At 36.3% G+C, this 22,947-nt stretch overlaps 2 protein-coding genes across 3 annotated transcripts in view; both read left to right on the top strand.

The window, feature by feature from the left end:
- LOC147842272 (uncharacterized) overlaps nt 1–22,947 on the top strand; it is a 543,494-nt gene that overhangs the window by 289,243 nt on the left and 231,304 nt on the right. The gene's annotated exons all lie outside the window — the stretch shown is intronic.
- gsk3ba (glycogen synthase kinase 3 beta, genome duplicate a) overlaps nt 1–22,947 on the top strand; it is a 90,589-nt gene that overhangs the window by 64,629 nt on the left and 3,013 nt on the right. The window contains exons 4-10 of one of the 2 annotated variants that reach the window (XM_087265951.1): nt 5,943–6,053; nt 9,115–9,245; nt 10,938–11,044; nt 12,584–12,681; nt 14,780–14,887; nt 21,825–22,011; nt 22,153–22,251. In XM_087265951.1, the coding sequence (XP_087122077.1) occupies nt 5,943–6,053; nt 9,115–9,245; nt 10,938–11,044; nt 12,584–12,681; nt 14,780–14,887; nt 21,825–22,011; nt 22,153–22,251 (841 nt within the window). 2 annotated transcript variants of the gene reach the window in all.

Raw genomic sequence — 22,947 nt, 5'->3', positions numbered from 1 at the left:
GCTGTAACAGCGGAAAGCCTCAAGTGATTTACAGCTAATGTCAACCAATATAGTGGCAGGGAAAAGCGATTCCGCACGTTTTTAGAAACAATCTAAACAGGTCGCACTACAACCGTTATATGCAGTCGCACAAATGCTCCCAAATATACTATGAGGTTGAGGTTTTTACAGTGTCTGCTATAATGTTAATTTTGTTTTCTTGTGTTTTATATATATATATATATATATGAATATGGCCATGGTGTAAATACACAATACAGTTAAGAGCTTTTTGCCACATTATATCGTTATGATAACAAGATATCGTTGCCTTTAGTGATTTCCTGAAGATAAAAACAAAAATAACACAACTGGAATAACTTCAGCAGTCGCCATCGTCTGATCTGCGATATGATGAGCTCACGATGACATCTGATGATGTGTGCAGGTGCTGTAGTTGTAACACGGGGAGTGACAATGAAAACTGAGGTTAGGATCCACATGCAGGTTTATTCCAATAATCAGGCAAGCAATGGTCAGTACAGGTGCAAACAGATGTATAGAGGGAGTCCAGAATCGTAATCAGATAACAGGCGAGAGGTCGTACGGCAGGCTGCAGACTAGGACAAATGGCTAACAAGGCTAAGGTCGGCAGACTAGGACAAACGGCTAACAAGGCTAAGGTCTAAACACAGGAAAACAAGACAAGGATAACGCGTTGTAATATCACTTTACAGCTAACAAGGCTCAGCAATGAAGGTTTCAAAGTGAGCTGTATATACGTGTGTGTAATCAGAACATGAGCAGCATCAGCTGTGTTTATGCAATCAGTCAGGATCTGGAACCGGTTGTGTATGTGGAACATGACTGGTTCTTGTAGTCCATTTATCAGCAGATTTGTAGTTCATGTGGATGTGAGTGTTTACCAGCGACCTCTGTTGGTTTGATCGCTGGTGAACATGACAGTAGTGCTGTCCCAATTCTTAGGGGTAAATTTTGAAGCCCTTCCCCTTTACACTCTGTTTCAAGGGCCAAGAGGAAGGGGTAGGGATACAAAAATAGAATTGGGATTGGGCCTTAGGTTTATAGATTTATGCATCATCTGAACTGAATAAATAATTGATTTCTATTGATGTATGGTTTATTAGCCTACAACACTATTTCGCCAACATACAACCATTTGAACATCTGGAATCTGATGGTTCAAAAAGCATCTAAATGTTTAGAAAATTGCCATTGAAGTTGTTCAAACTAATTTCTTAGGTGTACATATTATTAATCCAAAATGAAGTTTTGATGGGGGAGGTGACACAATGGCACAGTGGGTAGTAGCGCTATCGCCTTACAGCAAGAAGGTTGCTGGTTCTAGCCTTGGCTGGGTCAGTTGGCATTTCTGTGTGGGTTTCCTCCAGGTGCTCCGGTTTGGCCAAAGATATGTGCTGTAGGAGAATTTACTAAGCTAAATTGGCTGTATATGTGTTATAGAGTGTGTATGCGTGTTTACCAGTGATGGGTTGCAGATGAAAGGACATCCGCTGTGTAAAACATGTGCTAGATAAGTTGGCGGTTCATTCTGTTGTGGTGACCCCAGATTAATAAAGGGACAAAGCCAAAAAGAAAATGAATGAAGGAAGTTTTGATGTATTTTAGATAGGACATTTACATAATATCAACAAAATCAATGCAAGTCCTCTCAAATCACATTGATTTCAAATGTAGCATTTCAATTAATGTGTCACCACTTTGACAAGACGTTAATAAACATCAGAAAAGGTGTTTTAGATACATTTTTTGGTATTAGTAGTATAATTCTTATGTAAATGTTGTGATATCACTCATAATTGTTTCATATATTCTACTAAATATCCTTTATTTCTTAAATATATTGTATATTTGCATATCTAGATGTTCATCAGTATATTTGTGTCCAGTTTGCTTAAAGAATCAACAGCATGTGCAGACCATCAGAAATAGAATCTCTGAGCTGAACTCATGGAGGAAGGAAGAAGTGCATAAAGGGCAGGATGTGACATCAGACACAGGTCAGAGTGGCCCTGTAGGCCACCGCATTGAGCGCTTCCTCTCCTTCAGTTCTCCAGGAGGATGTGACTTCAGTGTCTGAGCATTTATGTTATGTAAAGATGGTGGGCACAATCATCGCATGCTTTAGGCACGGATCCACACAATGCATGGCAGTCATCGCTTACAATGACATCATGCTCGAAAATTGACTTTTTTTGTTTTGTTTCCATAGCAGCTTTTTGTCACAAGCTGGCTGTTCAGTCATAGAGATAGATGGAGCAATGGGACGTTTTTAGTATAGGCGCTGATTCACAACCATTAGCCTCTTCCATACTGAGTTATAGGGTGGGGCTGCATAATATATCAATTCAACATCGATATCACAATGTGTGTATTTGCAATAGACACATCACAGGATCTGCAATGTTGAGAAGAGATTGTAGCTAAGCAGAATACTGTTCTGGATACATTAGATTTGTGGAGTCACGGCAGAGTTTAACCATAATAGAGTGTAAGTTTCGAATTTGCACTTGTTTTTAAAGCCTGAGGTTGCTTTCACGCCTAGACTTTTGTTTCGAAACCTGTCTCATTTGCCCAGTAAGCGCGGTTCGTTTGGCATATGTGAATCCAGCAATTGTGCTAGGATCCGCGCCAAATAAGATCGCTTAAAAGAGGTGGTCTTAGCTCGATTGAAACATCCTCTGGAGCGAATCGATTGTAGTGAGAAAGCGATACGATCCGAGCCCGTTTATATAACAGTGTTTTATGGATATGTAATAGGCATATGGCTATATGAACAGAGAATTATGAGTAGGGTGGGAGGTCATTCAACAAACATCCCAAGTCTCCCAGAAGTTTCAGAAGTCTCCCGCAAATGCACAGAGACTCCCATATGCCCACAAACGAGTGATAATTTCCCGGAAATCACGCGTGTCTCTCCCGTTACTCAAATATGTTGCGCACCTTTCTTACCCCTCCCCACCGTATCCCTCCTCGCTCTTCAGACATGTCGCGCACATTTTGTCAAACACACCACCAAACCACCACCCCTCTGTGACAGCTGAGCTAGACTCTGCAAAATAAACCGTGAAACTCTGACCAATGTGAGGAGAGATTACTTACACCTGACTTATTTTAGCTCTTTTGGTCTGTTTAGAAATTTTGCCGTGTGAAAGCGAACCGCACCAAGAGCAGAGAGCAACAATGTAACAATTTTAATCCCTGTTTCGGAACAACTGAATCGATTCACAGGTGTGAAAGCACCCTGAGAGAGTTCAAATCATTCAGTACTATTAGTAACTTTAATGAAGAATTATTATATGGAATTACAGTAACGACTATGCAGGGTTATTTTATATTTGACTATTCAATTTCTGAATACTCACTAGAATCAAAACCACAAAACACAGTTTATTTCATTTGTATCTTTTGCTCTATTCAGGGCTCAAATGTAACTTTTTTACTTGGTTGCACTGGTGCTCCCAGCTTCAGATATTTAGGAGCACCAACAAGAATTTAGGAGCACCCACCAAAAATGAATAAGCACCATTGCAAATTGTATTTTAAGGGATTTATTGTATTTTAAAACAACATCAATTAGGACTAACAAAAACCAGAAACAACTATCTAACTAATGCTGAGATGACATTGATGTTTGTGTGGAATAATTCCAAAATGTATGTCTAACAATTACAGAATATTAATGATGATGAAAATGACAATAGAAACAATGAATTTCATTTTTCATTATCATGCAGCCTTAAATGTGCTTGAATATAAGTTATCTGCTTTAAAAAGTCTGTTTTTTTATGAGAAATAAATTTATGGTTTGCATCAAATTAAAATTAAGCATTGCAGCAAGAATTTTTTTTTTTTTTTTTGCACAATTGTTTTTATATGCATGTCAATTCCATAAATAATATTTCTGCTACAAAACAAAAGACTATAATAAATCATTCAATTCAATGCTGAAAGCTGCAAAACAGTAAAATAATATACATCTCAATAAAGAACGGACAAAAGAAAGTAAGAAAAGTCTCACTTCTATCACTCTTTAAAAGTTTTAACTTGGGTTTGTGTCATTGTAAATGCTCAGTCTCGTTATGAGCTGATCTTCATTTTTCTGTGTTTGTGGAAAGCAGATGAGTCAGCCGCACCAAATTATAAGCAGGCAGAGCAGGATTCTCGCTATGACCACCAGCGCAATACCGCTCTTTGTTATGAGCCGCAGTTTCAGTTTAAACAGTAAAGGCGAGCTTCATTGGCGATGATGTGTACAGTATTAGATTTTACATTTAGCGGACATTTGTGCTGAACGTGCATAGAATGCAACGCATCGAGATTCGGGCACCTTCTCTGAAAACACTTAATTGGTCTCAACATTCACCACATGTCATGATCGCTCTCATCTGCGCCAATATTATTAATAAAACTTGGGGTGGGGTTTGCAAACCTGTGTACTTTTCACTCTTCCGCTACTCTTCTACATTTACTGCAGTCACAAATGCTGTAACAGCGGAAAGCCTCAAGTGATTGACAGCTAATGTCAGCCAATATAGTGGCAGGGAAAAGCGATTTCGCACGTTTTTAGAAAAAATCTAAACAGGTCGCACTATAACCATTAAATGCAGTCGCACAAATGCTCCCAATATACTATGAGGTTGCATAGCTTAAATTTCAGGTGCATATGCGACCAAAATAGTCGCAGTTTTAAGCCATGCTATTGTATTTATCTATGCTTTGCTATTTGTTTATTACATTTAATGCATGGTTCGCTCTCCTGCAGAATCACCCAAATCAATCAAAATGGATAAATACTTTCCAAATATTTTTATTCAAAGCATCAGGTGAAGTTGTAGATATCACAATACATATTGTAGAAACACAAACTATTGCAATGTCAGATTTTTTCAATATCATGTAGCCCTATGAAAGACTACGTCAGTCAGTATTTTTTGTCCCCAGAAACCAATGAACACTGAGGGAAGCAGAGCGAAACTAGAGTTAAACCATAAGTCTTCCAAATCATATTTGAAAATGAAATCAGTGCTGTGTAATAGCTATTTGGAAATGTTTGTCAAATCTGTGCACGCTTGTGTGTTTTGCAATCTTCATTAATGTGGATACATTTGAAAACAGTTTTTTTATCTAAAAATCCACACTATTGTTTCCAATTATTTTTAACAAAAGGGTCATCCTCACTAAAATGACTGAAAATGCTTTTGTTTTTGTACTTTGCATGTGTTTTTAGGCATTTAAGCCTGCCATTTATTTACTTACTATCTCTTTAAAATGTTGCAGCAAAATGTTTTAACTGTTGCCTGCCTTCACCACTGAACAATTGCTCCCAATAAACATTCTCTGTCCTTTGAAAAGAGGCAACAAGGAGCATGAACAAAACTGACATGAATCTTTAACAAAGTTGTCAAAACACACAGCATCCAAAACATCTGCTTTACAAATGTCGTCCACTATGTTAGCTAAATTGGGAACATGACTAAAATGCGTCATTGTTTTTGAAAGCCTCAGTCTTTACAGTCACTGCAACACGAAAATGGCATTTTTAAATTGATTTACTTTGGGCTGCCTTTTTTAAACAAAAAAGTTTTCGTTTCCTAAAAAACACCGTCTCAGTGTGGAAAGAAGGCTGAAACTGAATTTGAACTGTGTCCTGACTGGCCAAAAATGTGGGATATCTGTAAAATATATGTATGATATCTGTTTATTTTATTTTTTATTTTATTTTCACTTCCTTTTATTTTTCCGTTTATTTTAAATCCTGAGCTCCACCAAATTATGGACATTAGCTTTATTTTTCGCTAACGTAAGTGGTTGTGGAATGACGAAATCCTGGAGCGTCTGATATATACATTATGTGTGTGCTATTAAAACCTGTTTTGCTCTGTGACTTACAGCATTTGTTTTTTGTTTTCTGTCCACAGAAAGATGAGGTGTATCTGAATTTGGTTCTGGATTATGTTCCTGAAACCGTGTACAGAGTGGCAAGACACTACAGCCGCGCTAAACAGACTCTTCCCATGGTTTATGTGAAGGTGCGGATCATTCCTGATGCTTTATGTGTGTGTGTTTCTGTGTGTACGGGCTGTGTGCGAATTATACACTGAATATCGGGAGAGGGAAAATACTGTGTCTATGAAATTAGTAAAATAAATAAAGAAATTTAATATATATTTAAAGATTTAAATATAGTCTTGACTGCTACTAAAACATATGTGTAGATGTGTAATTATAATTTCTATGGTAAATCCCGTGTTTCCTCTAGGATTTTTTTCAGCTGTGGCGACAGACCTTTTTACACCGATAAACAAACTACCTGTGGCATCAGTTCAATGACAAATGTTGTAAGCTTAGTATTACAAGTGATAGCATTTATGTAATAGCTTACATGCATGCAAATCTCTTTGCTTGCGTGCCGATTTCCTCTACTCGTGCACAAAACTTCTTGCTCGCCCACTCAAATATATGCTGCTCAAGCACAGATCTTCTTGTGCGCTCTCAAATAAACCATGCTAAAGTGTGATTTAATGGGTTTATGTAACCAGTATGTCTCCAACATTTATTAAATTTGCTAGGAATATTTTTGAATGTCTCCAATAGACCTTCAGAGCAGCATTAATGCATCCTTAAGTAAAGTGAAACGGCTATGAGTCTTGTTTGCTGGCCTCACGCATCATGCACCTGTCAGTCAGCCAGTCAGCACTTAACCTTAAAGGGGTAAACAAAAAGTGACGCACAGCACCACTACGGTTACAGAAAAGTTTGCACTGTTATAATTCGCTTACCTTTTAATACGTTATAGTGCAATTATTACCCACTATTAAAAAAATAAGACGTTTTGAATGAGAAGCTGTAATGTAGGATGAATTTTGGCGTGGCGCCCCGCCATGGAAGAATGAATGTAGCGAAAACCATGAATTCAAAATTTTACTCTGTGAGTCGTTCTATTGAGGAGACCATATTGATAGGACAGAATTGAACCGATTCAGGTGTACGTTAAAAATGTCAGAAAACATCAGAAAATGTGCAACCTTAAAGGCCTCCAAAGACTAATAAAATAAAAGGGTCTATTGTTGCACAAACGTGTGAGCATTTTCGTGACTTTTCCACATGCAACATTATCTATTGTAGATATACCGTTTCGTTCTACCATTTACTTCCATTTACAGTGGCACCGCCAGTATTTTTTGAAGCCATAGTATCACGATATTACCATAGTACCGATAAACCATTCAACATTAATCTAAAATTTGCAAAACTACTATAAAACTATCAGATATGGAATGAAAAACACTAGCAGGCATTGTTTAATCCAAAATCTTTGGTAAATTATCTATTATTTTTCTAATAGTAGCTATTAAAGTCATGCAAAATTATATTCAGGCTAAAACTATTTTGATATTGTTATAATTTTAGCTTATAATTTTAATATTATATAGGCAGAAAAACTTCCTATTTTCCGTTCATTAGATCAGTGGTTCTCAAAGTGGGGGTTGGGACCCCCCAAGGGGGCCGGCGGGACAATGAAGGGGGGATCGCCTGGTGATATTTAAAAAATCAATTTATTTTTATTAAACCATAAGAATTACCATATTTTATCCATAACCTACTGAAAAAAAACAAAAAAACTGTAGTTTATAGTTACTATATACTACTGTAAATGATTACTATTGTAGCTTATAGTTACTAGTTCAATTGCAATGCGACCCCTGGATTAATGACATTGTATTAAAGACACAGCAATAGCGTCAGATGCAGCAGATTGATTTTATAATACTAGGTTAAACTTTCTGGCACATTTACAGCACTCACATACATTAAAAAAAGTAAATGAAGAATAGACTTGAGTCTATTGGTGTGTGTGTGCGCCATTGCATACAAGGTTTCTGTATTTATAACCACCTCAGAAGATATCGGTGGTCACGAGTCACTGACATTGTTGTTTTGGGGGTCGCAGGCTGAAAAGTTTGGGAACCCCCTGCATTAGATGTCATGGAAATTCAGCTTTTTAAGTCAGTGAAAGTCAGGCAATTTGTTATGTGACAAGGTAAGAACCCTGTAAATAAATGTTTTAATAGAATAATTTAATGTGTCATGGTAGTACATACATTAACTAACATTTACTAATGGACCACAGTGCTTCCCACAGGATTGAAATATACTTGCGGTGGTCGCTGGATTGAAACAATTTTTACCCACAGCACTATAGCTAACTATATGCAACAAACAACACGAAATTTGATTTTTTAAATTATTTTTATTATTATCTGTTTAATTTTTTTCTTTTTACATGGTTTCAGCTAAAAAAAAAGATTGTTGAAATATGACAGAAAAAAATGACAGAAAAAAAGGAATAAAAACAGACAAAACCTGTATTAACATAATAATAATAATAATAATAATAATAATAAAACATGAAAGTTATTTAAATAAGACAAATGAGTCGATTAGCCATTTCTAACATTGTACAAACATTCAGCAGCCAATTTAGATGTAATTTTGTCCTCTCCGAGTATTTAGTAAAGTTTTTCTGAGTCGCTTGGATTAAAGTATTAATTATTTACTGTCTCTGTGTGCATAAAATTAACAACAGCTTAGAAAACTAAAGCAAAGCCAGACATTTTAGTAGATTCAGAAACCCCGGCTGGACGCAATGAGGTGCGGGTCTCTGTGGGACTGTAGAGCACATGAGACTTGAGTCTGTACATTGACAGTGTGCACACAGAATGAGCAGTATGAAATGGGTTAAGGAGAGTAGATTATCCACTACTTAATCACTTGCAGATGTTTGTTTATATTAGGCAGATACAAAGTGTAAAACGATGATAACTATAACAGTAAAAAATAAAAAAGTGTCACTAATATATACTTGGACGGCCGTTATTATACCTGGGTGGTCCGCCCAAGTAAAGTGTGAAGCACTGGACCCTTATTTTAAAGCTTTACCTCAAAATGAAGTATTCTATTAAATCATGTGATATTATAAGCCATGAAAGAAAATTATGTGTACTTATTTACAGCACATTTCTTTTGTGATTCTTCAATATGACTTCTTTTCTAAACCTGTGTTTATTTCTTTTGTCTTCATCCCTGCAGTTGTACATGTACCAGCTCTTCAGGAGTCTGGCCTACATCCATTCCTTTGGGATCTGCCATCGGGACATAAAACCGCAAAATCTCTTGCTGGACCCAGACACAGCCGTGCTCAAACTCTGTGACTTTGGCAGGTCAGTTGGTAATCCCTTGATAGGCAATTCATTGGGGCGAGGGGGGGGCAATGACTTTTCTGATAACCTTTGAAAGGTCTAGTGGATCTATGAACTGAAAGCATCGCTTTACTGCGTTTAACCTGATAATCCCACATTACACCTCAGCAGAGACCTCCAGATGGTCTCGCTATGCTCTGTGATATCTGTCTGCTGACTTCAGCCCTTTCATTTAGCCTGCTTTTCACTTTTTTCCCCCGCTTGAGAATATTAGCGAAGATTTTCGGTGAAGTGATATAAGGGTGTTGATTTCTCACTTGCTAGTGTGGATTGACTGAAAGTAGGGCATGAGATTCTTCTGCCTCAAACACAAATAATGCAGATCTTCCTTGAATGAGGACGTGCTAACATACCAGCTAACATTTAGACAAAGAAACCATCTTTAGATTTTAATTGACTTTATACCACTTTGTTTAAATATAGGATATGGGTGAACAGCAATATGTAGTGATTCACTCGGATTTGGATACAGCTGTTGAAAAACTGCTTTTCTTACTAGCTTCTAGCAAGCGCTGTTAAATGTAACAATATACTTTAAAAGATTTCGCATCCACTAACACATGTTAAAAGTATTGAACTTAACTGACAACACTGAATTGAGTTCACAGTTGTCTTATAATCAGGGCCAGACGGAATCTGCTACGTTTTTTGCTATTTCTGCGGAGAATTTTGGAAAAAATCTGCGGATTTCTGTGGAATTATTTTGGGAGTATTATAACTAAAACCTTAATATGTGAAATAAAAACAATATCTTTTTTACTTTTATTCACTGTTTAAATTGCATAATAGATTCACTTTATTTGGTAAATAAAGCAAGTCTCTCATATAATATATCTACTAAAAGACAGAAAATATTGCTTTACAAACTGCATTGTACATAAATCAGATGAACATTTTCATATTAGTCAATAATATTCCTGTAATTAATTAAAAAACTGAATAAATTTAGATTTACACACATTAACTCAAGCAAATAAACAGAATTAATGGTGGGCTAAAAATCTGTGGAGTTCTGCGGAAAATCTGCGGAATTCTGCGCGCGCAGATTCCGTGTGGGCCTACAGTACTTATAATCAGCACTACTGCACTGAATTGAAATGAATCTTGTTACAACCGGCTCAAAGTTGCAACATTAGAGAGACAATACGGACCAGGTAAATTGAAAAAATCAATGATTAATTAACAAAACGTATAATTAAAAAACATATTTAAAGCAATCAAAGTCAGTATAAGTGGAAGTCAGTAGTGAAAAGCATGTGTTTGGTAGTGTACTGAGCTCATGATCCAAAAACAAACTAAAATAAATCAAAAACGCCAAGCAGAGACGTCTAGCTAATCGAGCTCCCTCCTCAGACAGAATGGCGGACTCCTTATAAGCACCACACAATGGGTCTCAGGTGAGATGACCCACCCACCAATCTGCAATCATCATGCAGGCTCTGCAAATCACAAAGGACACATACAAACAGGTCCCACATGGGAAATAACAATCTCATAAAAAGAATGTTTTCTATGGCAAGAAAGTGAATTTTTTTTAAACAAACATTATCAAAAAAGACAGAGATCAAAGTATTGATTTTAATTGAAATGGTGATGAGCATGATAAAAACAGTGTCTGATCAGTTTGTATTTTTTGTTTTTTTTTGTTTGCAGCGCTAAGCAGTTAGTACGTGGAGAGCCCAATGTGTCCTACATCTGCTCACGGTACTACAGAGCTCCCGAACTCATCTTTGGAGCCACCGACTACACCTCCAGCATAGGTAGATAAGCTTTGATCACACCATAATAACCACATCTCCCATGCAAATCAGTTCTGCTTCAATAAACTACTCCTCCAGGGTGACGTTGTTGCCTTTTATCATGATAAATACGCAAATTCATACTGATACCATAAAGCATACTCCTTTTTTTAAAGCATACACAGAGATATCAGTCAAGCTGAATATTTCTGTGACATTTGTCTGTTCTGCAACTAGTAATAATCATAGTAACTAGTAATCATAGCAACTAATAATCATAGTAAACTAGTAACTAATAATCACATTAGTTTGCTTGATTAATTGAAGTTTATTTATAGACTAATTTTGAGAGGATCACATGCTTATGATTGATCACGGCTGGTCCCGCATAAGCTAACAGATGAGTTACCAATCAGATGATTCCTAACGCTGTGGCAAGAAACTCAGATTATTTATAATGAGTTACGCCTCATTCACACGGGGCGTCAGCATCAACGCCACCCATTCACTTTGAATGTGTGACATCAGGCATTGCCGAACTGCATTGTGGATCCGTCGGCACAGCTTCAGATGCGTTGCTCGCTGCAGAAGTTGGGACTTGCTGAACTTTTCAAGTGCCGATGGAATCAGCCAATCAGATCGCTGTATGCAAATACACCAGCTACACAGTGGCCTATTGCTGACTGAATTTCATTGGCTGACACTGCTATGACGGATCGCTTCAGCCTTAACTTCAGACACGCCTTCAGTCAAGCATTGATGCTGAAGCCCCGTGTGAAAGAGGCGTAACTCACTATAAATAATCAGAGTTTCTTACCTCAGTCATTTTCGTCTTGAAGAAGCCACCCCTACTCCTCCTCTCTTTTTCTTGATAGGGCGGCACAGCAGCCCAGTGGTTAGTACAGTTGAATCACAGCAAGAATGTCACTGGTCCAAGTCTCTAACGGGCCAGTTGACTTTCCGTGCTCATGTGGGTTTTCCTCGGGTTCTCCGGTTTTCTCACACAGTCCGAAAACTTGTGATATAGGTGAATTGACCTAACCAAATTAATCAGCAGTACATCTCTTCATAGCAAGCCCTAATTTGTCATTACCCATAAAAAAGCAGGGGAGTTCTAGAGGCCTACCTGAGCTCAAACCCCCCTCTCGCCCTGCAAATGGGAGGGAACCCCTGGCTTGGGGATCTTATGAGCTCAGGGCTCTCTCTCGGTACAGCATGCCAAACAAGCTTTATAATCAATCCTCAGCTCAGTGTGAACTCTTGAATAGACAATATTTGTTATATTTTATCTTGGAGTACTGTTTGAGTAAATATATTTACAATTTCAAAATTAATGTTCATGTAATTTCATTCATTTATTGAATTGTTATCTTAGGCCGCGTCCACCACACGAACATGGGTATTGATTGTTTAAGGACATGCAGTGAGCGCAGTTTGCTGTTCGTGTTTAGGATGTCTTTTATATAGTCTTGCTGTGTGTTTAAATCTTTGACCTGTGGCTGATAAGAGTATTGTGATCGACGTTATCCTCCCTCACGCTCCTGTCTCTCTGTCCTACAGATGTGTGGTCTGCTGGCTGTGTGCTGGCTGAACTGCTGCTCGGACAGCCCATTTTCCCAGGTGACAGCGGCGTGGATCAGCTGGTGGAGATCATCAAGGTACTGCCCTCTGTCTCACAACATCTCACTGCTTCAGGAGTTTGTTGAAGGAACAATTACTGCATCATATTCTAAGGATGATTAGTTCTGTGCATGTTTTATGGGGATTTCATCAAATTGAGGCAGTTTTGGTGGGTTTTAGAAGTTAAATTTGCTAAACATTTCTTAGTAAGGAAAGTGTAATCATGAAAATATAGCCAAGGCAATGTTTAATTATATAGCACATTTCATACACAGTGGCAATTCAAAGTGCTATACATAAACAATAATAAAAAAGACAAGTATAAGAAAATAAAACTAATAATAAAAATGATTAAAAACAGATGAAAATGTGTTAAAACAGGTTATAAAAGAATGAAAAAGAAAACAATAGTGCGATCTGTTGGACATAGCACTTTGCTCATTCAGTAAAGGCACAGCTAAACAGATGTGTTTTCAGTCTTGAGTTGAACGTGCCTAATGTTGGAGCAGATCTGATCATTTTTGGAAGCTGAATCCAGCAACCAGGGGTGTAGTAGCTGAAAGCCGATTCACCCTGCTTTGACTGAACTCTTGGAGTTTCTAGTTAATATGATCCTAATGATCTGAGTGATCTGTCAGGTTTGTATTCAGTGAGCATATCTGTAATGTATTGAGGTCCTTGGCCATTTAGTGATTTATAGACAAGTAGTAATACTTTAAAATCTATTCTGAATGTAACTGTGAGCCAGCGTAAAGACCGTCAGGTAAAGAGGACAGGTGTAGTGTGCCCTGATCTTCTGGTTCTGGTCAGAATCCTGGCTGCAGCGTTCTGGATGAGCTGCAGCTGTCTGACAAACTTTTTTTTGGAAGGCCAGTGAGGAGGCCGTTACAGTAATCCACCCTGCTGCTGATAAAAGCATAAAAATATAGCATTTTCCATACATTAAAAGTACACTCCACTCCACTTTTTTGGAAATAGGTTTATTTGATAAGTCCCCTAGAGTTAAACTGTTGAGTTTTGCCATTTTTAATCCATTCAGCCGATCATTGGGTCTGGTAGGAGCACTTTTAGACCACTAGCATCTTCCTTAAAAAAATAAATAAATAAAAATAAAAAGTTTATACATTAAATTTAAAATGTACACTTTTGTGTGTTGTTTCATGTGTTTTACATATTATTGTTATGGTTAGACTAGTTTTAGATGATTCCCTTTTAACACTTGCTGACAAATGAAGTCACCAGGTTGTACTTGTCAACTAGATTTCCAAAAGTGTCTGTTTAAAGTAGATGACAGAAAAGATGAAACCTTGTGGTGCCTGAAACCTCGTCCCACTAGTCATGCAGGTCCAAAAGTGGTATATAGCTATTATGTTAGCCAGCTAGTTATAATTAAAATAAATGATTAAAGTGTAGCCTGTTATGGGGTTATAGTGAAATCCAAGAAGGATATAAACGGAGGTCGGAGCCAGCTCCAAGTGGGTGGGCCTTCAAGCTCCAAGTGGGCTGTACAAGCCTGGAGTCTAGCACATGACACAGAGTCCAATAGTGTGCTTCATGAATGTCTATACCTACCTCAACTCTAAACCCAACCTCACAGTAACCTGATGTGTTTTATCAATATCAGCTCCACCTACACCACCTAAACCCAACTTACTTGTGAAGTAAGTCCCTCCCACTTGGAGGTAACCCAACCTACTTTTTGTGTTTGGGTTCAGATTTTTTAAAACCATTCAGCCGATCTCTATGTCTTGCGGGAGCATAATTAAGCCTAGCTTAGCTTAGCATAATTTTTTCTATTTAAAGCTTGACTCTTCTGAAGTTACATCATGTACTAAGACTAAGCTATTTTTTGGTCGATATGGCTATTAACTATACTCTTGTTCTGGCATAATAACCAAAGAACTTTGCTACTGTACTATGAACGCAGCGGGCGCAATAATAATTACTGTAAAGTCTTGACAATCCGTTAGCCTCCAGTTCATTATAGGTGGAAATTCAACTTTTGGCATTTGGTTTAGAGTGAGAATCGTGTACATTAAAAATATTTAAAATAAAAGAATCCAACTTCCATGACTTTCATACAATGTGCTTATAGCTGAACTAATGTCTGCATATTATGTGTGTTTGTGTTGATAGGTGTTGGGAACTCCCACACGAGAGCAGATTCGGGAAATGAACCCAAACTACACCGAGTTCAAATTCCCGCAGATTAAGGCCCATCCATGGACTAAGGTGAGTAAACAGGTACAGGCCAACAGTTCTACTACTTCTAGCACAGCCGTCTTCCACCTCCAGCCCTCATCCCGCATCCATCTGTCACCTCACAGTGCGATGTGCTCCACCAAACCACACTTATTCCGGTCAGGATTGTGTCTGTCTGTAGTCATCAGTGTTTGTGATCAGAGACCTTAAACAAGTTCTGTTCCGAAAACCTAGTGAGCTGCCTATGTAGGATGCCTGTTCAGAAAGGTAGGCAGAATAATTATGCTTAGAGATGCACCAATGCTACAATTCTCAGCTTATTCTGATGAACATTTATTCTGTTTTACAGAATCAAATCATTTGGCAATGCTGATAGTGTCATGTTTAAAATAATAAGAATTCATAATAATTTACATAATATTAATTAATTACACATTTTTGAAAGAAATGTAATTTTCTCCATTACAGAATGTTGCTTCAGATTTTCTGAAATTCTGAAGATTTCATTAAAGCAACGCTCTACTTTTTTTTTTTTCATTTTACAAGTCTCCTAGAGTTAAACAGTTCAGTCGAAATCAAGAGACAACCATTCAGTCGATCTCTTATGTCTTGCGGGTGCACTATTAGCTTAGCTTAGCATATATCACTGAATCGGAATAGACCAATAACATTTCACTCAAAAAAATTGTATTAATAAAAAATATAAAAAAATACAAAGCTTTATTTATAAGGTAAACTTTATAAACTTTTTTATAATATAAAAAAAGCTTGACTCTTTTTCTACTAAGAAAAATGGAAAATGACAAGTTGCTAATATACATTTTTTTAATTTGGCCAATATGGTTAGTAGCTTTACTCTTGTTCTGGTATAATAATCACAGAACGTTGCTGCGGTACCATGGCTGTAGCAGGAGTAATAATATTACGCACCACTATTACCTAGTTACCTATCTGGGGACTATTTTCAGGTCCTGCACAATGCTATTATGCCTGCTGCATGCATGGTACGGCAGCAAAGTCCCTTAATTATTAAGCCAGAATCAGAGTATAGTTCCTAGCCAGATCAGCCTAGAAAATAGCAGCTTTTCATTTTCCGTTGATCTTAGTACACAATGCAACTACAGAAGAATCACGCTTTAAATAGGAAGATTAAAGGAAATCTATTTGTATTTTTTTGAGTGAAATGCTTATGGTCTAATCCAAAAGTGTTCCTTTAATATTTCTTGGATTTGAATGATTTATGTTTATATCAACTAGATAAAAAAGGATGAAGTGCTCCTCTCAGGATCCCATTAACTCAACACAAAGGAAATTATCTCTTTTAGTTGTTTTCAATAGTTATAGTAAAAGCTATAGTAAGAAATTGAAGCTTGCTTTATGTCAAGCTTCCATTCGAAGATCCTTTCAAAATGTATGCATTTTAAATGCAATTAATTCAAAATAGTATTGCTTTTGTCACCCAATACAAAGTAACCCAGTCTCTTATTCCTTTGATCATTCAATGATTTATAACTTAATGATTATTGCTTTATCAGCTATTTTTTTCAGAATTTGCTAGACTTCAGATTCATTAGAGTTTAACACATTACAGAAAATAAATATGTAGGGATGTCCCAATTAGGTTTTTTTTTTGCCCTTGAATCTGATAATGTGTCATTTGATTTTGAGTATCTATCGATACCAAAACCCGATCCGATATTTCTAAAAAAAACAATAAAGAAAAGCAAAGAAACAGATCCAGGATGTTCCTTAATTTTTATTTAATTCACCTTATTTTACCATTCAACAACTCTAATAACAAACAGAGCACTTCTGTGAGGTAGCTTAAACAATCAAGTAATAAATAACATCTATTTAGAGCAATAATAAATATAAAAATATTCTAAGATAAAAACAAATAGCACCTTAGCAATACCCAGCGGGCAAACCCTAAGTTTACATATGTTTGCTATGGCAATGTTGTCATTATCAACTTTATAATATCTCCAGACCGCAAACACATTTCAAGCTTCAAGCTGCTTCCCTGTTCTTCTTTGCCAAGAAAGAGGTCTAACTCTGTGCCACCGCATAAATATAGATGTTTTATAAAATAATGATAATGATAGTATTACACAGAGGTGAAGGGTAAGGAGGCCTTTGTGTGATGTTGCTGGCAAAATATTGCACGGTTATCAGCCAATCAGATTCAAGAACCAGACAGAACTGTTGCATATATATATATATATATATATATATATATATATATATATATATATATATATATATATATATATATATACATACAGTATAAAACACTTTTTGTTTTGCTAGCAACATCACACAAAGGCCTCCTCACCCTTCACCTCTGTGTATTACTCCGCCCACATACAGCAAGCAACAAGCAGGCTACAGTTTGACAAATATTACTGTTGTTAGACAACAGTAATACTTTTGATTACTTTGTTTAATGTACTTTTGAGGCTTTGTTTAGATTGCAACTATGCAGGTTATTTGTAAGAATAGTGGCTATTTTAAAATATTTACAATTTCTGAGAGCTTGTCGGTGGCGGTTGACGTTATCTTTCCATAAGATGGCGCCAGAACCGCATAATAAGCCCTTACTCAGTGTGTTCTCTTGATCTCAAATTAAAAAGCTAAAAAACGGAAGCCTCGTGGTTTTTAAGGTGGACCGGATAGAGACAATAAGAAGCTGCAAATAAAAAGCTGGATTCAGCCTTGTCCCTCCTTATCGCAAACACAACAGTAGTCTGGTGAGAAATTTCTGTAGACGGATGGCATTTCATGTCACGTTTAACCTTATAATCCTAAAATGTGAGCAAAATTTGCTGTTTTGTCATCACCTTAAGAGGATCACACACCAGAAGCGCCGCTTCACATTACGCTATAGAGAATCATTCAAATACTAGCCCTAAAGTGATGTTGTTGAATTAGTAACATCTTCTGTTTTTCTGACGTCAGCTGCAGATGTGAATAAATGGCGGAAGAAAATAGTTAATACTAAAGGGTTTTAGACTCTCTGTGTTTGATTTTCTTTTTTATGTACAAGATTGTGCCATCGAACTGTTGTATAAATGCAATATCACACAAGTAGCACAATAAACTTGGCCTGCACCCTCGTGCCAATGCACGCCTCCCACCAGTGCTGATATACAGCCATAGCACACTGCTACTCGTGTGATATTGCTCATATATACAGTTGAAGTCAGAATTATTTGCCCCCCTGAATTTTTAGCTCCCCTGTTTATTTTTTTCCCAATTTCTGTTTAACGAAGAGAGATTTTTTTTCAACACATTTCTTAACATAATAGTTTTAATAACTCATTTCTAATAACTGATTTATTTTTACCTTTGCCATGATAGCAGTAAATAATATTTGACTAGATATTTTTCAAGACACTTCTATACAGCTTAAAGTGACGTTTAAAGGCTTAACTAGGTTTATTAGGTTAACTAGGCAGGTTAGGGTAATTAGGCAAGTTATTGTATAATGATGGTTTGTTCTGTAGACAGTCGAAAAAAAATTGCTTAAAGGGGCTAATAATTTTGTCCTTAAAATGGTGTTTAAAAAATTAAAAACTGCTTTTATTCTAGTCGAAATCAAACATCATTTAGGAAATATTTAAAAAAAGAAAAAAAACTTTAAGGGAGGCTAATCTGACTTCAACTCTATGTCTGTATATATATATATATATATATATATATATATATATATATATATATATATATACATACATATATATATATATATATATATATATATATATATATATATATATATATATATATATATGCTGATCGGGAGGTAACGTCCAATTCCGATCAAGTCTTAAACTGTGTGATTGGGCCCGATTTCCGGTCACATAATTGGATCTGTCATCTCTAATGCACAGTGCACTACACTAAAATATGTTTATTCCTGTTTTCAAACCATAGTAATATTTAATATATCATCTACCCATGACAGCTTTCTGATGCGCAAGGTCATGTCAATGCCTGAATTTGATCGCTTTGTTTGTTAACTCCACAATAACGCACTAAACATTCATACTGTATAGAACTTTCTTTTGTATTTCAAACAGCATTGGTTTCGGAACAGAACAATGGTCATCCAGTGATGTCACATCCTCATATCTATTTAAAGTGAATGACATCACCAGACATTACAGTACATCGCTGACTTCATTACACTTCATTGTTGTTTACATTGTGGTCTAAAATGTGTATTTCTATTGTGCTTGTGATATACACTATCATACAGAAGTTTGGGGTCAGTAAGCATGTACTATATTATATTGACTAAAACTGACATTAAAGATGCTTTATACTGTTACAAAATAATGCAATGATGATAAAATCTATGTTTTGAAATCAAATATTTATTATTATTATTGTCATTATTATTAATACATTTTACAGTGTACGGTTTACAAATGGTGATTTATTTAGTTAGCAAACAAACTAAGAATAAATGTACGGACCCCAAACTTTTGAAAACAGTGTGGATTTTGTCTTGAATCTGAAATCTTGTACGTCAAACTTTGCTGAGTCGTTTTTAAAAGCAGTTCAACTACAGTATACTGGATGGACATGGTTCAGCTGGTAATGCATCTTAAATGTCTTCTTTTCTTTGTGTATGATTAGAAGGGAGTTTATTTTACGTTTACAGTCTAACATTCATTTTATTTATTGACATGTATGTTTAAAGATTTATACTAAAAGTCCTGTGCAAATATGAAAAAGCAATAAATCTGCTCAACATTGCACACTGTAAAAACACCTCAGGTGTATATGAGCAGGATCTCTCAAGTGCCCTCTGGTGGTCATTTTGTATATAGTACAGCACTGAGCTGCTTGGTGTGTTTAGTCTTATCCTGCTTCCAATCAGAGCCTCCCTTCAGCACAGTCTTACCTTCAGCGCAGGATATGACCAACAGCTGTGACGCAAATACCTCCAAAGACACAGATTCCTTCCTGTTTCTACACTGATTTTTTTGTTTATTGTGAAATTGTATTTAGGATTATCAATGTCGTTATAGATGATTGCATCCTTATTTTCTTGGAAAAGATATACAGTGACATAATTAGTCATGAAGTAACTTTAGACAGTGCAAGCCACTATAATGGGAGCCTGGGGCCTCATTTTTGAGGATTGGTGTATAATCATCCTGAATGAAATTGTAAGATAATTTCCTAATTCATAGATGATTCAGTTTTCTTTTGAGTGATTCATAAAACCAATTTAAACAAAAGAGTTTTGTTACAGTTATAACCATTAAAATAAGAGTTCACCGAACATCTTTAGAATTAGAAAGATAAAACATTTAAATGCAAACAATTTACTGCATTAAAACTATTTTTGACATTTTTTATCATGATTATTCCTGTTTATTAAAGTTTTATTTTATATTTTCTTTAACATATTGTATCATATAGTTTACCTTTTTATTATTTATAGTTTATTAAAATGTAATTTTATCATTTTCCCCTAACATATTCATTTCAGTCTACTGTTTTTTGTTGTTGTTGTTGTTGTTGTTTTTTGTTGTACTGTGATCTTTTTTTTTTTGTTAGATTAGTTCTAGCTTTGGTACTGACTAATGTTTATGAGCAGATATATTATTGTAAAGTATCCTGGACTGAAATGTTTATTTAAAAGGAGATCTAGGAGGGAAGTATTAATTTATGCTCAGGACTGCACACTGAAAAAAACATTTAAAAAAATGATTCCTTAGATTTACTCAAAAAAATGTTTACGTTAAGTGGTTGTAAACAATTTATTTGGGTTAAATTTAAACAAACAAATTAACTTAAACATTATTAAATTTAATTTGTTTAAATTCAATACAAATAAATTGTTTGCAACAGTTCTGCATCCAACATTTTTTTTCAGTGTAGCTGTTTTTGGAATGTTTTGAACAAAAAAAACTGCAAAGTAGTTGGAGCAAAATAAGGGTCGGTTTACACCTGGGGCCTCATGTACGAAGACTTGCGTTGAATAAACACTAAAACATTGCGCAAGGACAAAGCTGTAAATGTGCGTACACAGTAAAAAATTCAGATGTATGAAACACTTCGTAAGCGGAATCCCACGCATATTTCTCCTTGCCTCCTCCCCCTAATAAATATTGTAATGACTCCACTTTGGCAAAACCAAACAAAAAAGCAATAGCAAAAGCAAGCAAGAAGAGAAACTTCACAGAATGTGAATTGGAGGTGCTCCTATCGGAGGTAGACCGGAGAAAACTGTTATTTGCAAGTTTGTCCTCCGGAATTAATAACAAAAGAAAAAAAATAGAGCTGGAGAGTTTAACTGACACAGTTAACTCAGTGGGGTCTGAATATAGCACTGTGAGTGAATTAAAAAAGAAATAGTCTGATGTAAAGGTGCAGTTTAAGCGGAGAACAGCGGCACACCGTCAAAGTGTTTACCGAAGAGGCGGGGGAACAGGGAATGCTGAAGTAACACACTTTGATGGAAGAGTTGCCTAAATTGTGGGTGACACTTTACTGTCTGGAGTAGTATCCGTGTCTGTGGGAGACACAGATGTATTAGAGGAACACTTTGTTAGGGCGGTATAGCAGCACCTGTCCGCTCTTATCAAGGCAGCGCCACCGGCATTTCAGATGCCAAATCGCCCGCTGACTGATTGCGAGAATGGTCATCATTGTATCTGCACTCTTGGTCTGTTTCTGGGTTGTTAAGGGGGGTTAACAGCCACATCTTTAATGGATAACCGCAGTCTCCTGATATGCAGTTAAATAATTACGCTCGATAAAATAAAATAAAAACATCTGGAAGATAGATAGATAGATAGATAGATAGATAGATAGATAGATAGATAGATAGATAGATAGATAGATAGATAGATAGATAGATTGATTGATTGATTGATTGATTGATTGATTGATTGATTGATTGATTGATTGATTGATTGATTGATTTTGCATCTGTTACTAAATTTCCTGAATTCCTTCTCAGGTGTTTCGGCCACGCACTCCCCCTGAAGCCATTGCCTTGTGCTCCCGGCTGCTGGAATACACACCGACCGCTCGACTGACTCCTCTCGAGGCCTGCGCTCATTCCTTCTTCGATGAACTGCGGGAACCAAATGTCAAACTTCCAAATGGACGCGAGAAGCCTTCCTTATTCAACTTCACAACTCAAGGTGAAGCATCAACAATTGAACAGCAACATTTGAAAAAGAGTACAAACTTGACAGGACGATGAATACGTTTGGCTTAAACTGTATATAAAAACTTAAAGAAAGTCACTTTTTTAGTAGTGTTTGTTTTTTATTATTATTTAGAGCTGTCCAGTAACCCTACCCTGGCCTCCATCTTAATCCCCGCTCATGCACGTAACCAGGCAGGAGCTTCAACTCCCACCAACCCCTCTGCCACTTCAGGTCAGTGTGTGTTTAGGATTCTTTTTGTAGTCAAATATTTTGCATGTGCAGTGTTTGTACACTTAACGACCACTTTATCAGGCTTTCCTTGCAAATAACATATTGGAGCCACTTTGCCTTCAGAACTACCTTAATACTTCAATTCAATTCAATTTCATAATAATTATTGTTTCAAAGCAGCTTTACAAAAGTTGCACATTCATGGATTACAATCAGAATAAAAAAGATCATATCATTACCATAACTTTATTAGTTATTAATAGTGTTTATTAGATAACTTTATTAATTAGCTAATAACTTTAACTAATTAACTAGTAACTAATACACAGCAAAACCATCTGGATAAACTTTACTCAGATCAGTGTATTTGGTCCCTCTCTAAATTTGGCAGCAGAGTTAAAGTTAATGAGACAGTGAAGGGACTGATTAAGTGATGGTTGTGCACTGATGATGAACACCTGTTGCTAATAAGCAGAAACAGAAGAAAAACAAAAAACTACATGTACCTTCAGTCACAGCCTTAGATGAAAAAAAAACTGAAATAAAACACATTGAAACTCTCAAAATCTCAGCAGAGGATCATTGGGCAACTCCAGAAACAGCAGCTTTACTTTTTACAAACCTCTTTGGCTTTATTTCTGCCAAAATTCCATATAGTGATATTAATGAGAATTAACTGCTTGAGTAATTTTTTAC

Source organism: Danio rerio, chromosome 9 (assembly GCF_052040795.2).
Source record: "Danio rerio strain M-AB ecotype USA chromosome 9, GRCz13ab, whole genome shotgun sequence".
Lineage (NCBI taxonomy): Eukaryota > Metazoa > Chordata > Actinopteri > Cypriniformes > Danionidae > Danio > Danio rerio.
The sequence above is the reverse complement of the archived record's forward strand: the minus strand, read 5'-3'. Positions and strand labels throughout refer to the sequence as shown.